The 18,739-nt window shown below is 42.1% G+C and overlaps 1 protein-coding gene across 1 annotated transcript in view; it reads left to right on the top strand.

The window, feature by feature from the left end:
- loxl4 (lysyl oxidase-like 4) overlaps window positions 1–18,054 on the top strand; it is a 29,078-nt gene extending 11,024 nt beyond the window's left edge. The window contains exons 5-15 of the mRNA XM_086121788.1: window positions 2,038–2,076; window positions 2,231–2,444; window positions 2,522–2,699; window positions 7,705–7,859; window positions 7,939–8,106; window positions 8,374–8,536; window positions 9,422–9,665; window positions 11,574–11,689; window positions 11,996–12,132; window positions 15,746–15,857; window positions 15,945–18,054. Of these exons, the coding sequence (XP_085977914.1) occupies window positions 2,038–2,076; window positions 2,231–2,444; window positions 2,522–2,699; window positions 7,705–7,859; window positions 7,939–8,106; window positions 8,374–8,536; window positions 9,422–9,665; window positions 11,574–11,689; window positions 11,996–12,132; window positions 15,746–15,857; window positions 15,945–16,015 (1,597 nt within the window). The 3' untranslated portion in view covers window positions 16,016–18,054. The remainder of the gene's footprint in view (window positions 1–2,037; window positions 2,077–2,230; window positions 2,445–2,521; window positions 2,700–7,704; window positions 7,860–7,938; window positions 8,107–8,373; window positions 8,537–9,421; window positions 9,666–11,573; window positions 11,690–11,995; window positions 12,133–15,745; window positions 15,858–15,944) is intronic.
- The last annotated feature ends 685 nt before the right edge of the window (window positions 18,055–18,739 follow it).

Here is an 18,739-nt window from a genome sequence, read left to right as displayed (position 1 = left end):
CTTCATTAAGTAAGGAGGCTTGCATTCTCACCAAAACGTCCAATATATAAATTATTCATGCATGATTTCTACTCCAGGGCCACGTTTGATTTTGGAAAAAAGAATAATAAGAATAAGAACACCTTTATTCATCTCACAATGGAGAAATTCCCAATTTACAGCAGCAAAGTTATGAAAGGAAGAAAGTAGAAGAAGAAAAAGTACTGTATAGGAGCTGCCGTAAAGGTAGCCACTCTCGCAGCGCCATCTTGAAGTCATATTAACATCATAACAAAATAATACGACACAACACATAAGACACAGACAGTCATTCAATCTTAACCACTTTTCTGCATACTCTTTGTTGTTTGAAGCAGTTATGGATGAAAGAGGAAGGGCCGCGTTGTTCATACATGAGGTTGAAAAAAGAAGTTTATTGTCACTGGCTGGTGGAAACCTACATATGTCCAAATTCAGTCAATTTCACATTTTTTCCCCACAAATAAATACTGTTGTTTATAAAATGGTTCTTAAGATGCAAAGATTTCATCCAATGGCAGTGTCAATCAAAAATGAAATGCATTAAAATGATTTCATTTTTATAAAAAAAGTCACCATTGTTAATTTTTCTATTTCACCAATAGTGAGCAAGCTAAAATAATTTAAAAAAGAAGAAAATGCATTCTAATTAATCACATTTTGGGAGAAAAAAAAGACAACATGAATGCATCATACGGCCCATCCTATTAAATGTTGTGGTTGTACTGTACCTATTGTTGTCCTCAGTTAATAAAAAGGTCTTAAGACTACGAAAAGGAGCCACATAGTAGACATAACTCCTACAATGGGAGTTTTAAAACGCATCAGGCAGTAGCACACTTAGCATGTTCGCTACAGAGGATAATCCATGTGAACATCTGTAATGGTGTTTGCACAGTGCAAGGTTTGGAAGCCATCCCGGCACACTCTGTGTTTGTGGCAAATGTTGGCCAACCCGTCCAGTGAGCGGAAGGCTTCCCTCAGCTCTTGCCCTGCGCTGTGCATAATTGGCAGCAAGCGGCTTCTTTTTTTTTTCCACCGAAATGCTGGTGTTGAACAATTTTTGGCATTATTTGCATGGAGGCTTTCCTGGCTAAAAGAGTGAAAAACACAGCGGAACTTGGAAAGATGAACGCAATCCTTTGTTGTGTTTTTGACAAAGGGCACTAAGTCGTCGTGTTTTATAAGCATTCTTATTTGTGGAAAAAAGTGTAAAAGGAAGCTAACCACCGTTACTTCAAAACAATGCAATTTAGTTTTAATTACAAGACATCTTGATTTACAGCTTCATGTTTTTCTCATAACACACCCTCACGCTGGTCCGTTTTTGGGATGAACAGTGCCAGCCATTCTAGGACCATTCTTTACCCTAGCACATAAAAAACAAAAACATAAAGACGTACCTAGGATTAAATGCCTGGATTCTTAAAAACCCATAAAAAAAGAGTTAAAAAGAAAAAGAGGCCTAAGAAAAAGCAATACTTTGGGCGCTATTTCAGAAAGTGCGGTTACTTGACATCTAATTTGGTGCTACTACTCTCTCTCTCTCTCGTTGGTTAAATATAAAAAAACAACAGTCAGCTCACATTGTGAAAGGGACTAAATCAATGCAGAAAAAGATAGCTGAAGGAACTGTGAATTTATCCCAGCCCGCACCATTTGTATCCCTAACCCTGCTCGAAAACCATTGTTTTATATACAATAGTTATATTTGGAGCAATTGCAAGTCATTGCGAGAGTGGTGAATATTTTTGGTCACCAGGCAAAAACATGCAATGTGTGAGTGTGTGTGTGTGTGTGTGTGTGTGTGCGTGTGCGTGCGTATGCATGTGTGTACCGCACAGTTGATGTTCTCATGTGTGGCCAGGTTACATTGAAAACAAACAACAGAAGCCAGAGTCATTATTACGGCAAACCAACATGGGGTCACGGAGGTCACCTCACAGGGTGAAGTGTGTGCGTGACCACAGTCGATACACACTCCTGATAGGACCATTTCCTCTCTTTGTTTCTTTACAGGAAAATATGGGACACCAAGGTGGCAGATCCTTCAACAAGGTAAATCATACCATGGCATACTTTGGCTACTTCACATAAGAGCCGTCCCACCTCTGTTACGCCTCACAAAATAGCAGTGAAATTTTGTGGGTCAACATGGAATCCCAACAAGCTGTGTGGAATTTCAGTTTGAACTTCATCTCCTCCCTTTTAGGCTCAGCCTCATGTCCAAGAAGAAAGGCTTTTGGATAGAGAAGGTCCACTGTCTGGGAAGTGAGAACACCTTGTCGGAGTGCCACGGTCAGCTGTCAATCCCCCGTAGCCCCGCCCCCTGTAAGAACGGACGGCACGCTGTGGTCAAATGTGTTCCGGGTCCTCAGTTTTCTCGGATTTCCTCGGGAAGACCTCAAGCCCCGTACCCAGTTGTGGTAAGATGACGTGATTATTTGTAAAGCGAATTCACGTGATGTCGACTTTAACTTTTGATCCTGTTCTCTCGGCATAGCCGGTGCGTCTGAAGGCCGGGCCCAGGCTCGGCGAGGGTCGTGTGGAGGTCCTCCGAGATGGAAAGTGGGGGACGATCGTGGACCACATGTGGGAGCGGACGGCGGCCAGCGTGGTGTGCAGAGAGCTGGGCTTCGGTACCGCCAAGGATGCACTGCAAGGCGCCTATATGGGTCAAGGTGAGAAGGAACAATGATCTTGTTTTGACTGGGCGGTTTTTCAAAGTGTTTATCAAGCGTGATGGAATGCCAGATGAGATACGGCAACCTTTGCAGAACGTGTTTTATCTCACGTCAGCAGCAATCAGATGAGATCACGTCTGTCTTATGATTCACTGCTCCACCTGTGTGTCCTGAGCCGGGACGGTCAGGTGCACACACACATCCACAAAACTTTCACATGACGCCTAATACGAAAAGCTACCCTGGTTTGTTTAGGCTTTGAGGGCTCAAATAGCAAAAAGTACCCTGCATTTGCCCACCAAAGGCTCTGACTCACATACAGTGGAACCTATCAGTTTGTCCACAATCTGTGTAAGTATACAAGTGTGAAAGTGAAAGTCTAAACTTGAAGGAATTTTGTGAAGGTGATTCCCGATGCAGATGTTCCTCATTTTCCAACATAAAGTTAAATAAAATGAAAGGTGTAAAAACAAGCAGACCACAGGAATACGAACTGTACAGGCCAAATTTGGAGTTCCACTGAACGGGTGTCTTCTCAAATTGAATGTACTCATTTTAAAGTTTGCATTTGGTATATTTATGAATAATTATCGTCGTTGAACATTTTGCGCAAAAAAAAAGCGACATTTCAAAAAAATTAATCTCACCCTTTTGTGTTAACTCCGTAATAATTCCGTACATATAAAACCTGTGGTGAAAAAGCAAAGCGTGGTGAGTGTCTGTCACCCAAATGCGTGCGTCGGTCAATGGGGTGATCATTGCCAAAGAAACGTCAAAATATTATCCGTCTCTCCTTCTATTCTTTGCGCTGACCAGCTTCTTCCTTGAAAATTGTGCAATTTTTTTCTGGCCCAATAAAAATTTTTATAAAACCACAGGACAGTATAAAGTATGTGATGTCCGAAAACACTATAGTGTATCAGGTCACATTTTTTTCTGTTCGGTAGAAGAATGGTGTTTCATGCCTTGGTCTAGGGTGAAGCGATGAGTTTTTAACTTATTAAACCATGCATGATTAACTACTAACCATAGTTAGGAATAAAAACAAAATACGACCTTAAAGTAATGATATGGACTTTTTCGGTATGCTTACTTCACATTCCTTCCTGTATCCGCTGCTTTTTTTCTCTGAGAGGTTCCACAGTGTTCTACCTACTCAGCTGTGTGTACTTGGCGTCCCCGCCCTAAGAAGATGCGGGAATGAACGGCCACCCAAAAGCCTGAAAGTCAGGGTGTGCTCTCCCCCCTCATGCTGATGAAGGCGAAACGCGGCATGACCGTTTGCTTGTGTGGCTTAAACGAAGCGCATGACATCAGTTTCCCTTTTACCTTTTTACCTCTGCTGGCGATGATGTCATCTTGAGTACCTGCTTACAGTTGGCACATTCATTCGCTTTCTATGCACGCATGCGCGCACACACACACGAGCTCTCCCTCTCAGGTCTCAGTGTACCGTAGAACTTTTGATTCAGGTCGATGGCACTTCAAAGGGAGCAGCACAGGTCCCTCCTCTATAATGTTCACGATATGACGTTTGGCTGCAAGCTGTAATTTCACATGTGCCATGAAGGCCACATAACCATAGGCCTTTGCGTTGCTTCAACACGCCTAATTTAGACTCTTTACAGAGAACAAACTCCCACTATGTACAGAAAGCGGGATTTTCTGGAAAAGTTATATAAAGACTTAATGAGTAGATGTTTAATTTCGGTGTGAAATAATACACTCTTGACGTCTGCGACGCGCTACAATTTAGAATTTAATATACCTCTTGAGTACTCCGCACACGGTTTCTGTGGTAAAAAGGAGACGATGATGATAACCCTAGAACTGGAAACGTCATATTTAGATGACTGTCCAGGCAAAAAAAAAGTGGAAAATGCTTTAAAATTTTGAGAAAAATACAAAATGACATCTCATAAATCCGAATATCATGTGAAGACTTCACTTCAGCGTGTTTTGCTTCTTTTTTTTTTCATACAAAGGTCCTGGATGCCAAAAATGAGTCAGGAAAAATACAGTACACTTCAGTGTATTTCTTTTCTTTTTTTCTTTTTCTTTTTCTATTTTAATTAAAAAAAAATTTAAACACAAAGTGCCTGCGCCATTTCCACGCAAACTTTCAGTCAAGAGTCTCACAACCACAAGACCCCCCGGGCTGACTTATTTATGATGAGCAAATGTGATTATGTGATAAAGCATAAAGATTGTTCCGCACACGGCTTGATTGCTCACAGATTGTATGTCTCATTCTGAAAATGCCTGTGTGTGTGGTACACACACAGACACACACACACACACACACACACACACACACACACACACACACACACACACACACACACACACACGGTAGTGTATACAGTGGCGTATGGCTTCAAACTTCTAAATCATGTTTGGAATCCTGCTGGTGGCGCAACATAATTCTGGCTTGTTTCATGGGCTCTAACCAGCCGCAGACAGCACAGATTACTACCCAACTAACACAATCTTGGCTAAGAAAAACGGATTCGGACATGTTTCATGGAAAGGGGGGGGGGCGGCGGAGGACAGCACATTAATTTCAGTGTCTGAAATGGAGTGTAATTTCAGTGTGGGAAAGATCGGGGTTTTCCTTGAAAGCACAACCAACCATTTGTGCTTCCTGGACAAGAATGAGGACAAAGTCATCCAATTTCCAAACGTTAAAGACATCTTTCTAATGAAATAAAACCTATAACGGCATCTGCCACTTCTCGCACTTAACGTGGAGCTTGCATGTTCTTTTTGTACTCCCCTTTAAAAAAAAAAAAAATGTTCCAAGAACTCTGGCTTCTTCCCACATCACAAACAAGAATCAATGTTCATCGGAGACTCCAAATTGTTGTTTGTCTACATGTGCCCTGTGATTGAATGGCGACCAGACAAGGGTGCAGCGCGCCTCTTGCCCAAAGTCAGCCGGGGTACGCTCCAGCTCACCCGCAACCCTGATGACGAAAAGCCATAAAGAAAACAGACATATGCTGCTTACCATAAATTAACCGACACTGGATTGGTTTTAGCGCATTTAAAAAAAATGCATTCAGTCAAGAGCACAGTACTGTATTCAAATTCCACTATTTTAATTTGATTTCAAAGTGTTGGTGTCATCGACAACACATCCGCTATGCGAGTTATGTTCATATCTAAATTGTGTCATATTCTTCTTGTGGGATTTAACGACATTCGCGAGTTTCAGGAAAACTTGACGCGTCATGAACCAGGAAGTGGCACCTTTGAAGCTTTGCCAGCATGTTTGCCAGAAAAATAGTGCCTGTGCTCACATTGTTTTTCAAAACTCCGTGTTTTCTGCGGTGATTGTCGTATTTTTGCGGAATTTAATTTTCTTCATGCTACGTTAATGTCATATGTTCATTTTCGATCGTGCTTGTCCTCACTAGGGTCATGGAGACTCTGGGAGAGAGGCGGGGTACTCACTGGACTTGTCAGCCAATCACAGATCTATGCCGTAAACCATGATGTGGAAATTTATGTTTTGATCCAACCCACCTCAAAATTATAGAGCTAAATTACAACTATAGGATATTTCTATTTCTCGACCTCCAGTTTTATTTTATAGTATTTATTTAATAATCCCCGAGCGTGTGTTTTTGCATTGAGTTTTACTTCACACACGCAAGGGAACAAAACACCATAAATGTTCATCAGAAGTGTGCTGCGACTCTTGTGAGAATTTATTTCAGAGATTTCACATATCTTCCAACAGAAGTTTTAAGTACAGCCTATGATTGCTCTGCTTTTTAAATTTTTTTTATTTTGGTTTCCCTCATGTGGGCCCTTCCACACCACACCCTTGTCGCGATAAATTCAGTTTATGGGAGTCACCATTGCGATAGCGGCGGAAGTTGGGCAGATATGTGTTTTTTTTTCTCGCCACGTGTGTGACCAACGTGGAAGCAAGGCTGCAATTTTACAGTGACAGAGCCAGCCAGCCTGCGTTCTCAGTCCCCGTCGCCTCCGACATTTTTTCATTTCCGATGTCTATCTGGCTTTTTCTCTCCTTCCCTTGGTTTTTGTGGATATGCTGGCGCTTGCTAAAATGCCCGTTCAGTTCCAAGTTTATAGTTTATGTCTTAACGCATGAAGAAAACACTAAAGCCATATCTGGGCGAGCGGTTTTGTCAAACAACCGTCTCAATGGAGCCGACTGTTTGCATTCATAAAATGTTGATTTATGTCGTTTTGGAGGGTCTGGTTTTCATTAAATACCGATTGAAGAAAGTACAAGGCTTGACATTGACACACATTTGCCCTTGTTTGATGGACTCAGCATTTGCTTTGTGGTTGTTTTGCCGAAAGCAACAGAGGGTTGGCAATGAGGTGTTGTCCGATCGCCAAAGTCGATGCTGCACGTTCTGCTGCTTGCCTTGCGATAGCACTTTACGGAGATGTAGCTTTCATTGTTTCTGAAGTGGAAAATGCACGCTGAACGACAAAGGAAAAAAAATTCAGTTGATAAGCGTTCAGGCTTCGCACGACGCAAATTTATGCGGACACTGGGTGGCCCGGAATGAATGAATGACACGTGAAATCTCAGTTTAAGAATGCTTTGATTCGTTTTCGTTTCACTCTGTATTTGTCTGCTCCTTGATACCATACAGCGAGCTAGTTAACGCTTTCATGCACCAAAAATGATAACCTGTAACCTGATAATGTGATAAACCGCCCACTGTAGTAACCGCTGCCCTTGAAAGAGTTAATGAATAAAATTACCAGTACTGAGTTGTTCCTCTGTTTGTTTGTTTTCGTACTTCCTGAAGTATAATAATTTGTGCTTCTAGCGATTTGCTAGTGTACTGTAGCATGGTTGAGGTTGTCCAAATACTAATTCAGCGAATCAACCAACACCAATTTTTGTCCCATGCTGTGTTAAGTAGCGCAATTTCACTCTTGAGAGTGATCATGTGGTTGTTCGGGCCACACGAAGCAAACTGTGGAAAAACAAAATTTCTGACCTGTGCAGGGAGTGGACCCATCCACATGAACAGTGTGCAGTGCACGGGGACAGAACGATCCATCCTCGACTGCTTCTTCCAGGAGGTTCAACTGCGGACGTTCAAACATAGCCAGGATGCTTCCGTGCGCTGTAACGTTCCTAAAACTGGCACAGAGTACACGGTATGAACAATACTGTAACACCGCCGTAACACACGTGCTTCGGCATTCAAAGGTGAATAATGGTAAGCCTTGTTTCCAGGTGCGTCTGGCTGGCGGCAGGGTGCCCTCAGAGGGTCGAGTGGAGGTGCTGATGGAGGTGGGCGGCCGCAAGCGTTGGGGTTCGGTCTGCAGTGAGAACTGGGGCATCAATGAAGCCATGGTGGTGTGCAGACAACTGGGTCTGGGATTTGCTGCGAGTGCACATCAGGTATCCTGAAAGTGACATCACATCAGTTCATTGTTGTGTGTGTCCCCCCACTCCCCCACTCAAATGAAACGGCAAACCTTCATGACTTGGATGTGTCGTACAAGAAGCTCTAAATGAGCAGTTCTATCTCTTTGATGAATGGTAGCCCTCAGGGGTGTTAATGAAAGACAAATAAACAAATAAAGAGTTGGAGGTCAAGCTATAGTTCCAACCTTTTAATTCACTCTGATGGACAATGAATCGCGAGCTTCCCCCTTGCTCCGACAGGACACCTGGTACTGGTCCAGCGACCCAAATGCCGCCGAGCTGATCCTCAGCGGAACTCACTGCGTTGGGACCGAGTTCTCCATTCAGCAGTGTCGCCGTAACAACCACATGCACTGTCCGCGAGGCGGGGGACCGAAGGCGGCTGGCGTCACCTGCTCGGAGAGTAAGACAAACTTTTAGCTCTCTCTCTTCTGGCCTAAAGTTTCTACTATAAATTGGTTCACAGGTCGGCTCTAGCTGAGCCAATAGGCTGTAAATCTCTCTCTCTCTCTCTCTCTCGCTCTGTATAAGGGGAAAACTCTAAGATTGAACCGCATCCATTTAAGGACAATGGATGATGTCCAATATTTTTTAGATGATTAAAAAATTGTTTTCGCATAGGACATTGTCATGTAGAGTGGTAATATGATGCAAGAGGAAGCCGCTCTAGGGTGGAAATAAGCACTTATGATGTAATGGGTACGCCATGTCTAATGGAGTAATGAAAGGTATAAAGTTAAAGATTTGACAACATACAATAGAATCTTTCGGGTCCTGCGTCATAAAATTAAAATGTACTTTTACAATGTACAATGTCGAAAATTGAAATGGAGCATTTTTACATTCTTGATCAGTCTACAAGTGTAAATACAAATGAACCTCAGTTAGTAGTGCAATGTTTAAAAACAAATAAATAGTAATAATAATAATTCACATCTCTTAATTTATGGACTGCACATTGTTTTGTAAATATTGAAAAAAAGGCAAATAAAAAACACATGGAGTAAAGACCTAAAATGTGGTCTTGCATGACATCAGGCGTGAAAAAAGATAATTTTTTTTTGCACAATAATCAGGAGTAATAAGGTATATTTTTGTGCCAATCATAAAATACATCTAAATGACATTTAAAAAAAATTTAAATTAAAAAAATATAAAATACAATTAAAATAATCTCAAATAAAATTAATAACCCCAACATACAATCGGAATACTTCACATTTATGTTAAAATGACAAACATCAAATATTAACAATTCCAATATGATCTCTTGTCTCTGCTGCATCAGCGGCTCCCGACCTCGTTCTGGATGCCCAGCTGGTCCAGGAGACGGCCTACCTGGAAGACCGACCGCTACACCTGCTGAGCTGCGCCAACGAGGAGAACTGTCTGTCCTCCTCCGCCGCCCGCATGAACTGGCCCTACGGCCACAGACGGCTGCTGCGCTTCTCTTCGCGCATCATGAACCTGGGACGCTCCGATTTCCGACCCAAAGCGACGAGGGAGAGCTGGACGTGGCACCAGTGTCACAGGTAGCACATCCCAGCACGGGGTCATTCAAATGCGTTTGCAGAGCTTTATTGCAGTGGAAAGAATGTTTGACTATATGGGGGGATGTTGTGGTTAACCATGTGGTCATTTATTTTAGAGGCTCCTGGACACGGTTGAGTTGCCGTTTTGGGGAAAACACGCATTAATGGCCTCTGTGTGGAGTCATTTGCTGTTCTATTTAATGTAATCACCAGCCGGAAAGAAAACAAGCAGATTATGGCTAGGAATCAGCTGGTAGCATGCAAGACCACCAGTTTAACACAAGAATCTTTGTCAGCTTATTTCAGCAGCTTTTGGTGGACGTCATTCCACTCGACCACTCGGTTCCGTTAGGTGACGTGCGCACCGAAAGGCCCGTCACGTTTGGTTTAAAAGACAATAACGTCACATGAATCAAAGCAAAGCAAAAAGTACATTTATTTTAGACTTAACTCATTGACTTATACATGTTGACTTACATAGCCGTCAGTGGCAGTGAATGAGTGAACTTATTGGTGCCGAGTTTCATTCAGAGAACAATGTTCAGAGAACATTCATTATTAAATATCTTAAAAATATGATATTTCAAATTTGAGAACCCAATGCCAATTCATTCAAGTTTTGTATAAAAAGTCAATGACAGAAATCGACAGTCCCTCCTCTCGCTCCACCAGTGTATTGGACCCTTAACAGCATTCTCAAAAAATGTCGAAAAATGCCTGACTACGACCTTTGACAACGAGTACAAACCCAAAGAGCGGCAATATCTGAAACTTTATGCACCCGGTCGTGTTCACGCACGTGTGAAGCAAACCATTTAGCGAAGTCGCGAGGGGGTACAAAGGACAGCAAAGGGCGCCGCAGGTTGTTTCAACAACACATTAGCGCAACGGACGCATCGTTCAAAGACCTCCTTTCAGCAAGGGCGGTGTAAACAGGCTACGCGATGCTGGCGCTAAAACAAGCTTCTGTGAGGGGTGTTCGGGTGACACCCACGCTTGTGTTTCACACAGTGAGGTCATGAGGCTACACGCCATAGGGGAGCAGTGTTCATTCACTGTCAAACGCCGCAAACAGAAATGCATGCTCAGTGGTCTACATACTTGGTTAATGTACTTACTGTAAGTAGATTTTTCAGGTTTCTGCACCTGACTATTTTTCAGTTTTGATTTGAAAACGGATGCTTTAGCATGCCATAGATTAACCCTTCCACGGACAGCGGGACCTTTGCAGATGAATTGAGACCAGTGGTTCTTAACCTGGGTTCGATCGAACCCTAGGGGTTCGGTGAGTCGGTCTCAGGGGTTCAAGGGAGCCTCTGCCATGGAGGTTAAGACACACTTGACTCAACATGTCAATTAGTTATGACACACCCGCTTGGCCGTCACTGGCTACAGATGATCACATGACATTGCTTGTCCAATCAGTGCTGTGGGAAATTTTGTTCGCTTAGTTGTCAATGTGACTGTCGTGATAGTACGTCGTACAATTAAAAACAAACTTATCTCTTGAAATTTTATTTACTTTTTTCTGTTTTTAATAAATGCATTTTTTTTTTAATATCTTGAATTTGTAAAAGCTATATATATTTATTTTTCACTCATGAAGAGTTCGGTGAATATGCATATTAACTGGTTGGGTTCGGTACTCTAAAAAATTAAGAACCACTGATTTAGACCGTTTGGAGTTGGCTGGGAATTTACTGAACAGAGCCCTCAAACGACGACTTCAGACGTTGAACCAGTGACGTAAAAGTTGACTCGTTGACTAATCAATTCAAACTCTAATATATACCAATACGTTTTTTTAAAAAATCCAGTTGTTGTCATAACTAATTTAGCATTTTTAAAGTTAGCGAACAACATTGCACTTTTGTTTCTGACATGGTCTCTGTCTCTCTCTCGTCTCAGGCATTACCACAGCATCGAGGTTTTCACACATTATGACCTGCTGACTCTCAACGGCACCAGGGTCGCAGAAGGACACAAGGCCAGTTTTTGTCTGGAGGACACGTTTTGCCCTGACGGTAATATTCACCACCGTTCCAACGCCCCCCAAATCCGCACTTTCCCATTAGCGGCAGGAAATTAATTTCAATATTTTAGCTGCAGCAGAGTGGAGGTTTACTCTGTGGTTAATGTATTAGATCGCCGCCGTGCTTGTTTGTTCACTCTCCATTTGCTTGTTATATCATGGATGAAATAGCTTGGATGAAAAAGTAGCGTTCATAACAAAATGGTCTTCGCAAAATGGCAGGCATTACGCTAACTTTGATGACGATGAAGGGAATTCAACTGTTTTTTTTTTTTGTTTGTTTTGTGCTATGTTTTAGGTGCCCAAAAGCGCTTTTCCTGTTACAACCTGGGCGACCAGGGTATCTCTGTGGGCTGCTGGGATACCTACCGCCACGATATCGATTGTCAGTGGGTTGACGTGACGGACGTGCGGCCTGGAGATTACATTTTTCAGGTCAGTCGTCCTCTCGTCTACATACTTCTCCGACCCTGAACATGATGAAAGTTTGGTATTTGCAATGATTTTAAAAAGCGAGTTCAGCCCCTCTGAATTTAATACTACGGTCGAGAAAACTAAGGAGTCTGAAATTCGGGACCGCCGACGAGGAAATCCTCTAAGCAAACTTGGGACACACAACAAAGTCAGATAACAATGTCGGTGCTCACAGATGCAGTGAAACAACATTTATTTACGTGAAATCTCTTGCTCAGCTACATCGCTAGCGTATATCCACGCTACATGAATTATTCACTCAACTTTTTAACCCTTTCTCATTTCTCAAAAATGACAAAGGGTATTTCTGATTTCCTGGCATACCGAAACCATTTAAGAGCTCAGAAAGCTCGATGTTACAAAATAAATTCTGTCTGACTTCCTGGAGCTGACGATGACTTCTTCTTCTACTCTATCCTGCATTCTACTTATTACTATTTGGCAGCCGAACACAACTGGTGTATTAGCATCATCACAATGGAACACAAACACGGTGGTCATGGCTGCTACTCAAATCCTTGTACATTTGAAGAACTCCGAAATGTTATTTGTCTCGTTTCTATATGAGGTCTGCGATTGACTGTGAAAGTTGTGTAGAAAATGAATGATCGTACAAACATGAGCGCCGTGTCGAATGTAATTTGCCTCACTTCACCCTTTCATGCACAAATAACGATAACCTGAAAGCCGATAAGCTGTCCACTGCAGTAACCGCTGTCCCTGAAAGGGTTAAATAGCATACCAAATGCCTTTTCAGATTATAAAGTGACATTTTACGCCCAATGCTTCGCACAGGCTCGCGGCATTCTCTTGCTGGTTATATACCGTACGTCTATTTTCGTTTTGAACATTCCGACCTCCCAATCTAGCTCAGCCATCCTCTCTCTCTCTCTGTCATTACTTGAGCCTTAGCCAGTCCATCAGGTCCGCGGTCACCAGAGTAAAAACACATCAAGGACTGCAGCTCGTCATTATCCTCCGTCTCACCCCCGCAGGCTTGTCCCATCCCCTGCACATTTCACGCAAGCCGTCTGCAGTTCGTCAATGGCCTCGCAACGTGTGGGGACTCTCGGCTGATAATTACCGATGCTTGTCCGAGTCGCTCGCTCGTTGTAATTACACTTGTCGGTTGGAGCAACATTTACTTTATTTACGTTGAATCCACACATTACGCATGTTTATGAGCGCTGGATGAGTGTCTCTGGAGCACGCCGGCTACAATTATATAGTGCTGTATGTGGAGGATAGAAATTAAAGTAAGAAATAATTCAGTCCTAAGGAGGATTGATGAAATGACTCGGCAAATTAGGCTGAATTACCGAAACGGTTTCCATTTAACGTTGCCAAGTTGACATTTCTGACTTTTGAGTCGGATTCGGCGGTGACAACCTGTGCTAATGAAACACGCCAATTAAACCGAGTTAACGATGACCTCACTTGTCGCGAGGCTCCCCCTGTGCCTCCCCTCCCATTAGACAAGGCTAATTTGCCACCAAGGAATTCCTCCTGCCTTTTATAGCCACTTCCGAACCAAGCACCGCACTCTTTTCAGTGAATCAACACAACATGCACGCTAAAGCCTCTCACACAAAGCTTGCAACGCTAATTTACGAGCAAAATTACGATGGGAGTTGTTGAGTAAGGAGCCCCTTTTCAAATGTGTCTTAGTGGCGCGCTACACACTAAAACAGTGTCCAGATGACTAGTCTTGTAATTACTTTTGGAGCTGTCTCTGTCTCAATATATTGGGTTTGTCTGTGACTCAGACACATTTGTGCTCTAGACCACTCAAGACCTAGACTGCACGGGACAGCAGAGATTGAGCTTAACTCATCATTTGCCATCATTCTTTTCAAAAGGTTCAAGCGTTGGATGTCTTACATGATTTTACACATGCATGTTCATAAGAACGCGGCCTGGTGATCCAGTGGTTAGTGCGTCGATCACACAGTGCAGAGGTACCGGGTTCAATTCCAGTTCTGGCCTTCCTGTGTGGAGTTTGCATGTTCTCCCCGGGCCTGCGTGGGTTTTCTCCGGGTACTCCGGTTTCCTCCCACATTCCATAAACATGCATGGCAGGCTGATTGAACACTCCAAATTGTTCCAAGGTGTGAGTGTGAGCGCGGATGGTTGTTCATCTCTATGTGCCCTGCGATTGGCTGGCAACCGGTTCAGGGTGTCCCCCCCCTACTGCCCGAAGACAGCTGGGATAGACTTCAGCACCCCCCGCGACCCTTGTGAGGATGAAGCGGACTGGAAATGAATGATTGTTTATAAGAACCTTACAGTCCAAACAAAAATGGCAAAACACACAAGTGTTTGAAACGTTCTTTTACTGAAGTCGCTTTACATCCAACTGAGGCACATTCCTGACATACTGTATGCGTTTCTTTGCAAAACTAATTGCCTGGCATACACATGACAGGAATTTTGGAAGACCGAGTAACCTGGGATAATTTTGGCAACCCTTTCAACTGTACGGGAAATGTAAAACCAAAATGAAATTCATTCCAGTTTTATGACACCAGCGGTGGCCTCCGTTATTTTGTCTGTAGTTTACCGCCTTTCTGCCTCTAACTGTGTGTACCCGGTGTTTAAAAAAGGTGGGGCATTTTTACAGAACGGCTACTACAGCAAATTACTTGTTGCCTTTATCATTTAAGAGAAAGGTCATAGCAGCAGTTTAGAGAGTTGTGCTGGCAAATAACAAGGAATACTCGCGTGTGCTGTGCAGGAAGACAAGCTGTAACTGCAATAACTTTCAGTGTTTTTGACTGCCATCTAAATTAGGTTTTCATACAGCAAACATATCATTGCAATCAAAAATATTTTGGAATAATTTGTTCCTGAGTACATCAGGAAAACTTAATTAACTGTGCAGGCAACGTTTTAAAAAAGTTTTTACCATTTTTAATTGTCATTCAAGTATAAGCATAGGTAAAATGTTCTAAATGTACGTTAAAAAAAACAACACAAACATTTCTTAAGCTAATGACAAATGATAATGGCTTACTAAACGTTGCGCATCGTGGACCTCATGGTTTGTTTTTTTCACATCATCAATTTACAAAAGTAAAATGTGAAATCAACTTCAAAGCGTAAGACAAAAAAATGGTCTACCTTGGCTCAAAAGTGACAAATAGCAAATTTCCAGTTGATGTTTAGGCACAAGCAGGCAATGATCGAAAAGGTGTCTGTTTTGTTACCGTCATGAAATTAGTGTAGCAACAAAGCTAATCAAATTCGCCACACATACGAAGCAACATTATAAATGTCAAAAAATTATATCATATGGTGTACGTTTTTTAAATTGCACTACGAAATACAGCTTTAGCCAACGGCAACAGAACCAAATCGGGCACCTAAAGTGGAAATCTTAAAAAAAATAAAATAAAAATAAAAAAAAGGCATGGCTTCATGGCAATTCGTTTCAAGTGTCATGGCACGAAAACATAAACACTGGAAAAAAACACCGTCTTATTTCATGGTTGTCCCATCAGTAACTTTCCAAATTCAAACTGTACATCAGAGAAATAACCAATCTCGACTGATGACGATTGCGTTTATCTGACAGGTGGAAGTCAACCCCTCCATGGACATGGCCGAGTCGGACTTCATGAACAACGTCATGCGCTGTCGCTGCAAGTACGACGGCCACAGAGCGTTTATGTACGGATGTCACGCAGGTACGCAAGTTTGTCCACCCCCCCCCCAATCGCCCCTTCACGGCCACGCCGCTTTGTCACTTCTGACCGTCTTTTCCTCCCTTCAAGGCGACGCTTACAGCGCAGAGATCGAAGACCTTTTCGAGCACCAGAGGCAAATCACCAACAACTTTGTGTAGAGACACAAAAGCCTTGCGGACGCTACTCAAGGTGGACTGAGGGCGATGCCTCCAAGGCCCCTTGGGAAGCTGACAGGAGCACCCGGCGAAGAAAATGGAAAAAGCTGCCTGGCTTGACAGCAGATCAAACGTCACATCAATGAGACTCAAGTAGACAGACCGACCACAAGAACGGCTCATGCAGCTTTTTGGCTGTTCATGACTGTAGTTAGGTATGTTAATATATTGATTTAAAAAAAAAAAAAAAGGTGAACGTGGACTACTTTGATTTTTCAAAACGTACACAACTGAATTACTATTGAATCGGTCAACAAGACAACGGCGGAGTACTTGGGAAAGCTTGTACCCAATATAAGATATATCGATCGAATATTGTTCTTTCTGTTGCAAATCGATCTGCGGGGCGTTTTAGAAACACTTATTGGATCATTTATGGATATGAAAAGGTGCTTTGGAATTTTACATCGGTATATCAGACAATATGGGACAGTTATTTTTTTAGTTTTTTTCATAAGAGTGAAATTAAGTCAGCCATTTATTCCTTGGCTGTAACAATTATCATCCCAACAAGTTTTTAGTAATAATTTTATGTAACAAAGCACTTTATCTTTTTTTTTTGCATCAATATTCTTGTATTCGTCTTTTCAATCAGCGACCAATACCGATCAATCCGAAAATATATCGTTTTTCTGAATACAGTGAATTATAAAGTTTGTGTTTTCATATGCACATGTACTATTTATACTGACATTTAATTTATTCAGAGGGCTCACGCAACATATTCAGCAAGAGGTTTGCTAGCTAGAATTTTTTCCCCTTTCCATCATCCGTAGCTGTGGGACATTTATAAGACTCAGAGGAATGATTCTATTTTAAATGTGGTTATTAAAACGCAATCCATCTATAAAGGCCTTTTAATTATGTCTGTTTGGTTTAGTTTTAAGGTTACGACGATAGCATGTGCTTTGATGCACACTGTGGAACAGCTGCCTATAGAATTATGGAAAAAAAAGAGGCTGACATCATTTAGGAGGAAGAAAAAGATGATTCCATTTTTAGAAAAATCCGTTTAATTTGATCAATTTTATGAGTAAAGTCGGAATAAGAGAAACACATCTGGAAAAAAATTGCTTTTTATTTTTCAAGAAAAAGAAAAGATAACTAAGATACATCTACGAAAATAAAATGGCAAATACTAACCAACGACTTTTCTCTCCAAAATGTACAACTTCTTTCTCGTGATCGTACTCTTACTTTCAAGCTTGACAGTCATTCAACTGCATTTTGCAAAATACTAATCATTTGCTGAGTTTATCTTGTTGTATAACAACCGCGGAACATCCTAACAACCATTTACAAGGAAATTGTGTAAAATTTAAATCAATAAATAAAATAATAAAAAGCACATTTGTCAATTTGTTTATGAAAAAAGGCAAAAGCGAGTTTCTACTCATAGGGCTCATCCTTCCCTTCTCTTAGCGCACGAAATTAGCCTTTCATTTGCTTCCAATTCAAAGTCAACAACATTACGCCAAACAGAAACACAGGCAAACTTGAAAAGGACCGTTTGCTCTTGCTTTGTGCTTCTGTACGATTGCTGTTTATTGTCTGTTCTGTGTGTTATTTAAAATTATATGCGTCGATCACGGGGTTCAATGCTCATCATATGACTGGATGTAAACCCCCGCTGAAAGTGTAGCCACCCGATGGCCAGCAAAGAGTGTGAGCCAAATGGTGCTTCTTGAAAATCTGTTCCCTTCATGAAAAGCTGAGCTCTCAGGGACTTGGACCTCATTTAATATGTCTCCATGTGATTGGTTGCGTTTTGCTGTGAAGCGCACGCACACACACACAATGCCCACCGTCTGTACCCCAGTTTTTCGTTATCTGGTGCAAATGTATAAAGGTGATCATTGTATTTGTGCTCAAAGAAACACGGGATGATGAGTGTGGATAAACACTGGCTGAGTCACTTCAAATCACCCATCCATCCATTCACCATGACTGTGAATTAATAAAACTTCATTGTCATACACAAAGTTGCCGCCTGCTTCGTGTCTCCTTGCTGTTGATTTCTGCCGAAGGTTTTGTTCATTCGAGAGGACTTGCCACGATGAGGATAAAACCATTATCGCTTGTCTTGCATTTTTGACCTTAGTAATATTTCTTGATATTCCCAGTCAGCAAAATTGGTCTGGCCCAGCTCTGGGGCAGACACGGCATGTACACTCGGCCCACATACCTCAATGAATGACGGTCCTGCAGTGGCCCATGTCTGGCATCCATGATGTGGGCCGCATTCGGCCCAGATCTGAGCCGCATTGTAAAACCATATCTGGCCCCACTCCGGCCCGATGCTGGGCCAGAACAGGTTCCTGATATCAGCCTGAATTCAACCTCAATTAAGCCACATCTTTGATGAGCCATATTTGACCCACATTAAAAAAAAAGTCTCAAAAACGACTGTTATAAAAATATGTTTATTGTCATAATTTGTGAACCTCACATATAACTCCACATACACTGGAAAAATGCACTTTTCTTTATTTAACAGTGAACACAAAGTCCAAATTGGGATGCAGCTTACTCTTGAACGGTATTTTTCTGTCCATCAAATTGTTGCGCTCTCCATGTCCTCTTGTCTTCTCATGCTCTCCTTCCTGTCACCATCACATCTTTGAAGTGATCGATGAGCCGTTTTTAGCCGAAAAAAAAACGACCATG

The sequence above is a fragment of the Hippocampus guttulatus genome, chromosome 10, assembly GCF_054856545.1.
Source record: "Hippocampus guttulatus isolate MCC_2025c chromosome 10, RoL_Hgut_1.0, whole genome shotgun sequence".
In the NCBI taxonomy this organism is placed as follows: domain Eukaryota; kingdom Metazoa; phylum Chordata; class Actinopteri; order Syngnathiformes; family Syngnathidae; genus Hippocampus; species Hippocampus guttulatus.
This window is presented reverse-complemented; position numbering and strand designations above follow the sequence as displayed.